The 11,875-nt window shown below is 31.4% G+C and overlaps 8 protein-coding genes across 8 annotated transcripts; 3 read left to right on the top strand and 5 right to left on the bottom strand.

Annotated features, from left to right (window-relative positions):
- Window positions 1–23: 23 nt before the first annotated feature.
- DFA_04925 (uncharacterized protein) lies at window positions 24–377 on the bottom strand (the record flags this gene model as incomplete). The annotated part of the gene is made up of 1 exon (XM_004360589.1): window positions 24–377. The coding sequence occupies one exon, from the start codon at window positions 375–377 to the stop codon at window positions 24–26; it is 354 nt and encodes a 117-aa protein (XP_004360646.1).
- A 95-nt stretch (window positions 378–472) lies between these two features.
- On the bottom strand, window positions 473–1,114 carry DFA_04924 (uncharacterized protein; the record flags this gene model as incomplete). The annotated part of the gene is made up of 3 exons (XM_004360588.1): window positions 473–706; window positions 751–849; window positions 995–1,114. 3 exons carry the CDS (start codon window positions 1,112–1,114, stop codon window positions 473–475), a joined length of 453 nt encoding a protein of 150 aa, XP_004360645.1.
- A 140-nt stretch (window positions 1,115–1,254) lies between these two features.
- DFA_04923 (uncharacterized protein) lies at window positions 1,255–4,315 on the top strand (the record flags this gene model as incomplete). Its single annotated transcript, XM_004360587.1, has 3 exons — window positions 1,255–1,260; window positions 2,640–2,765; window positions 2,837–4,315. 3 exons carry the CDS (start codon window positions 1,255–1,257, stop codon window positions 4,313–4,315), a joined length of 1,611 nt encoding a protein of 536 aa, XP_004360644.1.
- Window positions 4,316–4,483: 168 nt separating this feature from the next.
- DFA_04922 (uncharacterized protein) lies at window positions 4,484–5,919 on the bottom strand (the record flags this gene model as incomplete). Its single annotated transcript, XM_004360586.1, has 2 exons — window positions 4,484–5,629; window positions 5,713–5,919. 2 exons carry the CDS (start codon window positions 5,917–5,919, stop codon window positions 4,484–4,486), a joined length of 1,353 nt encoding a protein of 450 aa, XP_004360643.1.
- An 80-nt stretch (window positions 5,920–5,999) lies between these two features.
- On the bottom strand, window positions 6,000–8,251 carry DFA_04921 (uncharacterized protein; the record flags this gene model as incomplete). Its single annotated transcript, XM_004360585.1, has 5 exons — window positions 6,000–6,011; window positions 6,686–6,930; window positions 6,976–7,912; window positions 8,001–8,146; window positions 8,212–8,251. The coding sequence occupies 5 exons, from the start codon at window positions 8,249–8,251 to the stop codon at window positions 6,000–6,002; spliced, it is 1,380 nt and encodes a 459-aa protein (XP_004360642.1).
- Window positions 8,252–8,332: 81 nt separating this feature from the next.
- DFA_04920 (uncharacterized protein) lies at window positions 8,333–9,237 on the top strand (the record flags this gene model as incomplete). Its single annotated transcript, XM_004360584.1, has 2 exons — window positions 8,333–8,485; window positions 9,073–9,237. 2 exons carry the CDS (start codon window positions 8,333–8,335, stop codon window positions 9,235–9,237), a joined length of 318 nt encoding a protein of 105 aa, XP_004360641.1.
- Window positions 9,238–9,392: 155 nt separating this feature from the next.
- On the top strand, window positions 9,393–10,016 carry DFA_04919 (uncharacterized protein; the record flags this gene model as incomplete). The annotated part of the gene is made up of 2 exons (XM_004360583.1): window positions 9,393–9,449; window positions 9,756–10,016. 2 exons carry the CDS (start codon window positions 9,393–9,395, stop codon window positions 10,014–10,016), a joined length of 318 nt encoding a protein of 105 aa, XP_004360640.1.
- A 251-nt stretch (window positions 10,017–10,267) lies between these two features.
- Window positions 10,268–11,769, bottom strand: gtf2h3 (general transcription factor IIH; the record flags this gene model as incomplete). The annotated part of the gene is made up of 7 exons (XM_004360582.1): window positions 10,268–10,386; window positions 10,464–10,599; window positions 10,665–10,915; window positions 10,989–11,060; window positions 11,146–11,246; window positions 11,351–11,576; window positions 11,760–11,769. The coding sequence occupies 7 exons, from the start codon at window positions 11,767–11,769 to the stop codon at window positions 10,268–10,270; spliced, it is 915 nt and encodes a 304-aa protein (XP_004360639.1).
- Window positions 11,770–11,875: the final 106 nt, after the last annotated feature.

The following is an 11,875-nucleotide window of genomic DNA, read 5'->3' as shown; positions in this document are numbered from 1 at the left end:
TATTATTATTATTATTATTATTATTAAGTTAAAAATGAATTAAAATAAAAAATGTCTATTGAAAGTTTAATAGTGGAGGATCTATCCAAAATATTGGTTAGATATTTATGGTGGTCTAGACGTTGATAGAGTATCGCATATTCTATAGCTTTTTTGATAATGTTAATGTCAAGAATAAATTGACCCTTTTCATTGAGAGAATTCTTTCCTTTTCTTTTACGACATCTTTTATAGTTATCAACAATATACTTTGTTAATTCAAAGTGATTGAAAATGGCACTCATAAAGAAGCCATTCTCTAGCCATGTCAATTGATAGTTTTTGTGTAGATGATCAACAATCTCTAATGATCCTGCAACACAGCAATAATCGATCATTTTTCGGTGTGGACTGTTATACCTATCATTGATGGTTAGTTTCTTGTAGTTTTCTGCATCAGCCAACAACATGTCAGAAGCTTTGAGGAATCGGTTCAAGTATGTGTTGTTTCTATAGAATATTGCGCTTTCAAAGCAATGTCTTTTAAACAAGATTGGTGGTTCGACATATCTCGATCGATACAATGGCCTTTTTCAAATTCAAAGTAATGGTAGCGTCCAGAGAATACTTTTTGAACGAAATTGTTTGGTTTGGTTTGAAGAGTAGATTGATTTGGATCGGGATCGGGATTCATACCAATAACATCATGTTGACCCTGACCACAACTCTATTTTCAAACTCTTCCAACCACTGGGGAACTAGATTACATACACTTTGATTGGTTACATCATAAACGACAAAATAAAAATCTGGCATCTGATGATAAACTTGGTTAGATATAGGTTTACCTATATCTTCCTCTGATATTGTCTTTTTTTAAAATTAATTAAATAAATAAATAAAAGATATTAATATAAATAAAGACTATAATAAATACAATTTCTTTTTTTATGATTTGTTTTGTTTTTAAAACTTACAACATAAAATGTAAATTCAGATAACAATCCTTTATAACATCTTGAAGATCAAATAGAGGATAGTGAAATATATCAGAGTTGCCTGTGAATTTACGATTAAATAATGTTTCTGCAAATGGTTTCTTTAGTTTGGTGTCACCAATGATGACGATATTCATTATATTCTTCATTATTATTACTACTTGTTATGTAACAATGGTGATGATACAATGATGTTGTTGATGATTCTGTAATGTTGATCTGCCTTGCTATTCATATATTATCTCTACTTTTTTATATTTACTAGTATGTGTGGATAATGAATGTATGAACAAACCAAATGATCATCAGTGTAATATATACCCCGATGAATTGGCCTCCATCCATTCATCCATCTTCCCTCCCCTCCACAGATGTCGTCATTGCGTAGACCCCCCTATAGGTGGGAGAAAAGGGCATAGTTTATCCGTCTAGGTTTGACGTTTCGGCACTTTATCAAGCCAAAAGACATCTTTGGTAGACTGCGTTCCCAACCAACTGCTGCAGAACTCAAATTAAATTAAAATTTTAATATGAGCTATCTAGATTTCACAAATTATCATCGATCTTGTGGAGAGACGAACAACACCGAGGTCTAAACGTAGGTTTGCGAGCTTCTATCACCTCGTTAGAAGAGGCAGGAGGGATGAGAACATTTAGGATCTGATCGATTCTAGAAGGTTTCTAATGGTTTCGTATTACTGCTTAGTTGAGTAGTGTAATAATTGGTTCTTTCTATATTGCCTACATACAGATGATTATTAGGATTATTGTTATTATGAGTAGAGGGGATAGAAGATATCTTTCTTTTATTGTTATTTTTAAAAAAAAAAACTGTAATCTGCTATTGAAATGAGGTGTGAGAACTAATAATATTAATAATAATCATAATATATTCATATTATTATTTTTATCTATTGGAATTACAGTCAACATTACCACCAATTGGATCTACTTCTGATCAGTGAAATATTTCTTGTTGTATAATCACCACCCTTGAATCAGTAGTGACTTATGATATCAATAAATCCTCCTGTTCTGTGGTTATTAACCAAATAAAGATCCATAATGATGCTAAAAATAATCTGATCATATTCATACACATTAAACATTCATAAAAATATTATGAATTCCCACAACTGATTCAGTGTATAATATTAAAAACACTCCAATTTACATTATTTGAACAAACACAATCTGGATCGAATTTTTAAGTCAAGAATGTCATATGAAAAATAATACATGTTGCTTGATAAGAAAAGACGATTGTATTGGGGAATATAAAATTATTCAGAACCAGACTGACCAGTAATTTTACTAATACCATTCATATAAAAAAAAACAAAAATTTAAATTATAGATTTATATATTTTATAGATATATTTTCATGGAGCCAATGCTAGTAGACGCTTCTGCTAATAATAATAATAATCAAGAAGAAAATAATAGCGAAAATAAAATTAAAAATAAAAAAAATAATAAAAATAATAAAAATTCGGAGCAAAAAGAAACACCAACATTTTGTCAAGAGCAATTTGAAGATTATAATATAAATTATAATTAATTTCCAAACATATAAATCAAAATACACCATCTGTATCTCCATCCACACTAGATTGTTCTCAAAACAGCAGCAGCAGCTTCAGCAACAGCAAGTTTATCAAGATCAAAGAACATAGAAATGGAGAATGCAAACTAATTTGGGGAGCAAATGGTAGAGATCTCATACATAATGCAGCTATATATGACACTTACCGACAGGTTTCAATCATAGAATCTGGAACCGAACAAGTATGTTATATATTCTATTTGTTATGATGATGATGATGATGAATGATGTTTAACAACTTATTTTTTTTTAGTCAACCCTGTTGGAAGCAATGCTTGTAAACGATCAAACATTTACAAACGACAATCTACCAACTACTTATAATCTAAACTCATATATTACTACATGCTTTGGTGATGCTGTTGTACTTGTTGCTACTAGTGGGGGACTAGTACGTCCGCCTCCTTCCACCCATTCAACCTCAACCGATCAAAAGAAAGATATATTTAGGTACTACTCCTATTCAAGGTTATTGCTTCAATACTCAAATGTGATTGTCTTGACCGAGGACATTCAAAACATAGAGTCTCTTTTGGATAGGGCCATTCACATGGCCACCGGCTCTGACGTCAAACCCAACCTACTCTTGGTCTTGAAGAATACTCGCAATACAGTACCAACGAGCGCATTACTTGATGCAGCCAAAGCAAGAGACCATTTCTTCTCAAATGATCATCAAAAGAAGAAACCAAGTTTATTTCTTTTGGATTGTCCAAATCCAAAGAAATCAAATTTAATTGACTTGTATGCCTCTGTCAATGTGGTTTATGTTCCATCGACCATGTGTAACCAACCAGAGACACTAAACCACATCAATCACATCATACGTACCAACTTGGGTGTCAACAACCGCCGCCACCACAAAAACCGCCGGGACTCTCAAACGGTACTCTTTTCAATGAAACAATCGATGGACAAGTTCTCAAGTGACTACCATTCAATTGTTGATTTGGATAGAAGCCCAATCAACAATGATTGTAAATGGTATTTAAATACAATGTTGAATATCTTGGTTGCAGATTATCAAAAGAATCTTGAATCATTGATAGACGAGCAAATTCACGACAAGTTTGAAGCACTTCAACAAAGAATCATTTCATTGGTGGTGGTATCCTTTACCAAATACTGTGAAAGAAACAAGATAGCTAGATACCACTGGAATATCAACGATTTTGGAGAAATGTTTACCGAGTTTTTGAAACAGGCAAACAACAGACTCTTACATATCGCCCCATGTCAATCCGAGAAAGATTCCAAACTAAAATGTAAGCTGGTCGATACCAATCACTACTGCCACCAAAGTCTCAAGACTATCTCTTGTCACAAAGAAACCATTCCGGGTTCAATCTCTGCCACGCCAACTAAAAGCCAAGAAGCCGTCAAATGGGATGGCTATTACGAGGGACCGAACGGTCTCTCTTTAAAGCCTCACATCGAATTGGCCATGAATCGATCAAATTGTAGGAATGTCTGGCCAGATGAAAACAGCCCCTCTCTTTACCGATGGGTTTGCCACTGTTGTTTTCTTCGATACCCCTCTGAAGAGATACCAAGTTGTAATGGGCATTACGCCTGTACATCTTGTTGTGAAGAGACGAATCCAGTTGGGGTTTGCCCTCTCTGTAGGAAAAAATCAGAGTGGCAAAAAAGGGTTATAGCCCCTACCACTATTAAACCAGAGGCACTCGATGATATCACAGATGATGACGATGATGAAGAAGAAGAAGAATAATAATAATAGAAAAAAAAAAAAACAAATTGTAAATACACTTTTAAACAAATAATAATACTATAATACTACCATACCATCTGTTATCAAAATAATATTTTTTTTCAAACAACATATAAATATAATCTCTATACAATTAACACATGTAAATAAAAAAAAAAAAAGGTTAATTTATTTTTTAAATAAAGAAGTAAATTTTTTTAAAATTGGTTTTCCATTTTCTAAATTATCCAATTCATGTTCAAGATAAACCAATATTGTTGAATCTCTATTACTATGATATGCTTTTGCCAATCTAATTCCTTCTATTAAAATATCTCTAGTAATTATAATTTTGGTTGATGGAGTAATCTGGATCTGATCATGATTTTTCCTTAAAACTTGTGATTGACCTACAAGGTATTTTGTAATATCTGTATATCCAAGAATGATTGATGAAAAGAACCCTTTAAGAGTAAATGGAAGGTTCAATTTTTTAAAGAGGTACTTTACAATCTCTAAAGATCCAGATATACAACTTGCATCTACAAATTTCTTACTTTCATCACCATCGAGTATAGACTTGTTGGAAATGGGAAAGAGTGAATGAAACAATTGAAAATTTGAATTGTTCCAAAGGAATGGTTCTAAAAATTGTAGTGTCAATGGTGACAATAGATACTTTTTAGCATATTTATGTCGATATAAAAGTGCATTGACAAGAGATGGATGTGATACCCAAAAATGTGGTTGACTATAATCTAATTTGTATGCTTTGACACGCATGATATTATGTATCTCTTTGACTTGACCCATTATATTTTTAAATAATACCTTGTTATTAAATACCATATAAAATATTTTTGTTAAATTATTATTATTATTATTATTATTATTTGTTGAATTATTATTATTATTATTATTAATTTGATTTCTTTTAAAATTAATTGTTAATTGACAAGTATTAATCATTTGTTTGATGAATCTTTTGTTTTCAGCATCAATCATTATTTGTTGAAATTGATCACGTTGATCTAATCCACCACCACCATCTTTGATTAGTTCAATATAAGTGAATTCCAATGGGTCAACAAAACTATCAATCATCTCTTGAGATACTATTCTCTGATTATTGTTGTTGATAGTCAGATCGCCTTTGGTTCCAACGACCACAACTTTAATCTCATAGGCACAATATCTTTCAATCTCTGCCAACCAACGATTTCTATTATCCCATGATGATTGACTAGTTAGGTCTATTACTACAATGGCCAACTTTGAAGCTCTATAGTATGCATAATCTTTTCTTTCAAAGTATTTTTGTTCTTCAATTTTATACTATAGTTTTTAAAAGAGAATAGAGATGAAAGTGTTAGCAAATAATGAGAGTGATCATATAATATATCATAGTTTGTACATACAAATTGAAGTATTACAGTTGAAATATTTTGATCAGAATAAAATGTACAAGGAGGAGTTGTAAAGGTGTAGCTTGAAGGATTAGTAGTAGTTGTTTGAGCCTGACCACTGAGAGTATTGATGGTAGTAGTCTTTCCAGATTTCGGGTCACCAAATAAAACAACCGTAAATTTAGCTACACTTATATTATCTTGAAATGTTGTTGTCATTGTACAAAAAACAAATAAATAAATATTAAAATTAATAAAAAAAAAGCAGTTCACTCTGACCCAAAACCTGTCAATTCTTTTTAATCATTATTCTTAAAAAAATCTGATTATCCTTTTTTTCAATACTCTTCTTATTTGGATATTTGTTGTATACACTAGTTTGGTGTAGTTATACATTACATAGTCAAATAAAAAACAACAAATCAAGAAGATGCAGTCGATTATTGTGCTCTTTTCTATCAAGCTTGCTTGGATCTCGGATGATTTTATCTCGACCTTGTGCAAAAGATAAACATCAAGTACCAAGGCATAAAGCCTTACACTCAAGAGAAACAACCTTTTATTATTTATCTATAGTTTAATGGATATCAATGGTCGGTTTCTTCAAAGACCCAAAAAACAAGAAGTTTCTAATAATTCGTCCTCATCGGTCTCAGAGTCTATAGTTTCAATTGAAAAGATGATCATTCTCCTGCAAATGGATTCTTTTATTGAAACTATAGATTCTTTTACCCTGCATGGAGTTGGAATAAATGGAAAGAGCCCCATTAGAAAATGACGTTTGTATTAAAATAAATAATTTGTTTGTTTAGTTTTATTGTTTACAATTAATATATTAATTAATATACTAACTAATATATATTTTTCTTATTTAAAAAGGAAATGAAGAGAATTCTTGTTATTTAAATATAGATTGAACCTTTTCAATAAAAGGAACATTTAATAACTTTTTAAAGAATTTTAAATGCTCCGCTCGTTTGTATACTAGAGCCAATTGACTGGCTTCTTTAATATGATGTTCTGAAAGGTTAAATGTTGATAGTATAGAGGAATCACTATTATTATTATTATTATTATTAATATTATTATTATTGTTTGATTTATCTTTTTTTCTAGAAGCTTTAATTAATTTTGGACTTGCAATGGTACTATTTTGAGATATGTATTTTGTAATATCCAAGTAACCAAAAATAACACTGTACATGAATCCATGGACAGTCCACTGATACCCTTTTTTATGTAAATATTGTACAATCTCTAGTGACCCAGATATACATGCATCGTCAACAAACCACGATTCAATAGTACCAACTACACGTGTTTTGTTCAAATCACAGCAACGTTTCATTAGATCCAAGTCACGATTATTTCGAAGGAATATTCGTAGGTTGTGGGAAGCCAACTCGAATTGGATGGGATCATGTCCACAAGCAAACTTGTATCGTAGCATACCAACAAGACGAGGATGGGAGCACCAAAAAGCAGCGTTATTGCTTGACAATGGTACAGTCCACAGTCCCAATTGTCTGTGAATCTCGCGGACCTGTCCAAATATCTTTCTGACTAGATACACCGATTTAAAGACCGAAGGGATTGCAGCATCACGTGTGGTGGTACGTGCAGTCCCAATCATCACCACCTTTTGGAATAATTGATCACATATTGGTTGAGAGTTGTTATTGGCAGCTGCTTCAATAGTATAGGTGACTCTACGAACCGGTAGTTGAAATGGTAGGTGGTGGGAATCATCACATCGAATCGCATCCAAGTGTAAACGTGCAGATGCACCATACAATCCAGCACCAAACTGTGCGGGGGTACCTTGACCAGTACGACTATAAAATGGTTGTACCGTTGAATAACAAGACATCACTTCACCGTTGAAGCAATTCTTTACAATATGCATAAACTCTGTCTTTTTCTTATGCAAATCGTCTCGGCACATTTCAATGTATTGGTGGTTAGAGAATGTTTTAATCTTTGCGTTGATCTCTTCTTTGGACATGACTCTGTCCTCTTCATCAACATCACATTTCATTCCAACTACCAGTACATGTATATTATCATGACTGTATCTTTCAATCTCTCCACACCAATTGCCAATGTTCGATATAGACACTTGATTGGTAACATCAACCACTACCACTGCCAATCTAGCAGTACCATAAGCTTGATTTTGACGTCTATCAAATCTTTGTGCTCTATAAATGAACTATATCAAAAAAACAAAGTAAGTAAGTAAGTAAGCATATGATGACTCACTCTGACTCCAACTCTTAATATATGAATTCTCGACATACAATTTGAATATTTAAAGCAGATACAGATTGATCATAGAATCTTTCAGCAGGAGAATAAGGATAATTAAATGACTCTCTTTCAAGTACAGGTTCGACATCAAACAAACCTTGAACTAATGTTGTTTTACCACTCCCTCCATCGCCCACTTAATTACAAAAAACCGAGTAAAGTTAGTATATTTGATTTAAATATGATGATCAATAAACATACCAAAAACGATTCGAAAGGGTACTATTTTAGGTGTTGACATTATGTATACTACTATTATCTCTATCTATCTGTCTATCTATCTATCTATCTATCTATCTATCTATTCTACTATGTTATTAGTATGTTTGCAACAAGTTGGTTTGTTTGGTTGTCAGTTTGTCTTCATTGTCGGACTCCAAACGTAGATTTGAAGAGATGTGCGGACAAACAAACAAAGAAAGCCATAGGGGGTTGGGATAGGATATCTATCGCTCTTTGTTGTTGTTTAGGGACAGTTATTATGATAACAATACGGTTATCGGTGCAATAAGCAAGATTGTGTTGTTTTGATCCCTTCGTTTTTTGTTGAATTTCCGTTGTAGTGGGCAATCGATGGGTGTTTGAAAATAACAAAATATCTTCATCAAAATGGAAATAATTTAAAAAAATAAAATTGTTTTGGCAAAGTCCGAATCGGTCTATTGCATGTGTTTCTCCGATATCAGATATTTCATCACAATTGTTGCAATCCCCTTTAATAATCACATAATCTGATCAGATAAAGGAATTTACTGCAGTTAAAAACTACTAATAGTAAAAAATATTAGTATGATAACTATATATAACTACTAGTTGGTTGGTTTGATGAAGGATCTGTTCACGTGTATGAATCAAATCAATATTTTATAGAAGTTAGATTTATTCTTGAAACAATATTTATTTAATTATTTTTTTATTTGATTTTAAAAGGATTATTATTATTATTGTTCGAAAAAATGATTGAGAGTACCTTTTATTAGTTTTAATACAAAATGACGAATGTTGACACCAACAATTGGCACGGCACGCCTTTCCTCTTTTTGGAATTTTTATTTTTTTTAGTTAATTAGTTCTACATCTCAATTGGAACAACAACTTCAACAAACAAACAATCAAAATACAACTACAACTATAACTACAAATCCATTTATTGGTATTATTGATACAATACAATTAACAAAGGACAATGAGAGCCACGAGCAGTACAAAGAATATTTAGAGGCTTAAACTCAAACAATGGTATGTTATACTCACTTTTTAAAAACAATTAATTGTTTCTAACTAAAATTCAAATATCTTTTACGAATATAGATTCATCAATCCCTTCGATTGAAAAAACAAAGATATTCAAATCATTCTTAAAGATGATGATAATCAACTCAATGACAAGAGGATCACAAACAACATCACCTGCAAGAGGATCACCAAGAACTTGTGGGGTGTGGTGATCAAAAAGAAATAAAAAACAAATGTGACTCACATTTGGGGAATCATCTCATCATTCTCCTCCACAAAAACACAATACTATATTTACTTGTTAAAAAGCTATCCAATAGATCAATCAAGAAATGGTGTGTCAGGAACACAATCGATTTAAAATATATAAAGATTATATAGGTGATACATTGCTTAAAGATCTGGTAGATTGGACGGATATTGAAGAGCTGGGACCACAATGCGACGAAGAGTGTCGAACAATCTTGGTTGAAGCATACAAAAGCTTGTTACAGTTTTCAAAAGAAAAGTTGGATTTCTATAATGCTCAGCTATCAAACGAGACTGGATCGTTTACAGAATTGAATTCTTGTGAGTATTATCTTTATATGACAAAGGAATTAATTCCAAATACAGATGGCGTTTATGAAAACATTGAAGACAACTTAATGGTCAAATGGGACAGTCCTAATCAACATCATCTTGTACCAAAACAATCTCTCTCAAACCAAGATAGAACCAGTATTCTTTCTGGCGAGAGATTCCAACTATTAAAGGTTTTTCCATCATAATCCTAATCCCAATCTTACAACAACACTCCTGGTTGAACGGAGCATATATATAAAACTATTAAAAATAATGTTTAATTTAAAAGTAAATAAATAATAATATTAACTATATAATCATATGATTTTATATCGCTCTCTGTTGTTTAGGGACAGTTATTATGATAATAATACGGTTATCGGTACGATAAGCAAGATAATCTGATCAGATAAAGGAATTAATTAATTCCTTCATTTCATTTCATTCATTCATTCATTTATTTGTTTTCACTTTGAGAAGAAGAAGAAGAGGAGGAGGTCTTGAGTTGATTAATATTAAATTTGATTGTGAATTTAGTTCCACAAGTTGTACATGATGAAGAGTATTTACAATAAACTATAGTTATAATAAATAGAAAGAGTTGTGATTAGATTAGATTAAATAAAGATGTCTTTTTGTTGGTGAAAACATACTTGATAAGCAAACAGAACAAACAAATCCAATATCAACAATTTTTTTATGACAAAAACAAGATGCTCTGTAATCTACAGTCTTTAAAGTTGGTACGTTTAAGAATTTTCGAGAATAACTATCAATTAAAAAAGATGACTAGATATAAAAGATTGGTTAATATAAAGTCTATTATAGTCTATTAAACTTGTTTCATATCGTACCAATAAATATTGACCAAGATGATCTTGACGATGAGGTCTAAGATAAATTCCATTTGTAAGATGAGATGCCTGTTGTAGAAAAGTGGAATCGGTCGATGTGAGTATACAAGAGTCTACTGGAATACTCTGTTTTTGTGCCGAGAATATACAATTCATCACTGGAATGTATTGTGTTGAAACATCTGGTGATATATTGAATACCAATATTCTTGATCTAATCGTTGAGTTGTCTTTTTTAATTCTATTTATATCTACATGTAGATAGGTTAGTATACTATTACTATTACTATTCTATTCTATTTGTTTGGTTCGACTTTAACTTACAACATAGGGCAAGTGACATGGCTGCCGAAAATGATGAAGATGATGAATTCTCTTCAGATGTTAAATGAATCTCTATGTATATAAAGATTAAAAAATGTTAAGGGATGATCTTTAAAGTAAATAGATAATCTATCTCTATCTCTCTCTTTCTATTTACCTTCAATTAAATGTTTTGATATATTATTTAATGATTGTGATATCTTGAATGATATACTCTTATCTTTAGTATCTACATGATTTGACGGATATATAAATGAACTAAACAAAAGTAAGTAAATGTTTATTAGTAAAAAGTAAGGGAAATGAATGAATGAATGATTTGAAGGGGAACGATGAATAATAATAATAATAATAACAATTACCTTTCACCAACATTTGATGATATAACAGCTATTTGATTCTCTTGATTCAACAACAAATAGGCATTGATAAAGATAACCAAATGTTCAAAAAAGGTAGATAGAGTAATGAACCGACTACCACTTGTACTATCTATATTCTGTTCTGCCAACTCTACTTGTTTCCCCCAACTATATGCATTTAAATCTACAATGATCACTAATAAACTAGTATCATCATCTTCATTCACTATAGTAATAATAGTAATAGTAATAGTTACAAATGAATGAATGAACAAAAGAAGATTAATCACACTATAGTATTAAATCAACGCTTTGTTTCTAATGAGATCGGTCTTTATCTTCTTTTCTTTTCAAGATTCCTAAATCATTGCGTTGCTCTCACATCATCTATCATCTAACATCTATTTACCATTATCCATATTATTTATTATTTATTATTTATTATTTATTATTTATTTTGTTAATTATTTGTTTGGTTCGATCGAACAACTCGAGCAAGTTCAAAGACACCTGTCTCTCTCTCAT

The sequence above is a fragment of the Cavenderia fasciculata genome, assembly GCF_000203815.1.
Source record: "Cavenderia fasciculata unplaced genomic scaffold Scf_Dfasci-G-o-80e12.f1-5, whole genome shotgun sequence".
Lineage (NCBI taxonomy): Eukaryota > Evosea > Eumycetozoa > Acytosteliales > Cavenderiaceae > Cavenderia > Cavenderia fasciculata.
This window is presented reverse-complemented; position numbering and strand designations above follow the sequence as displayed.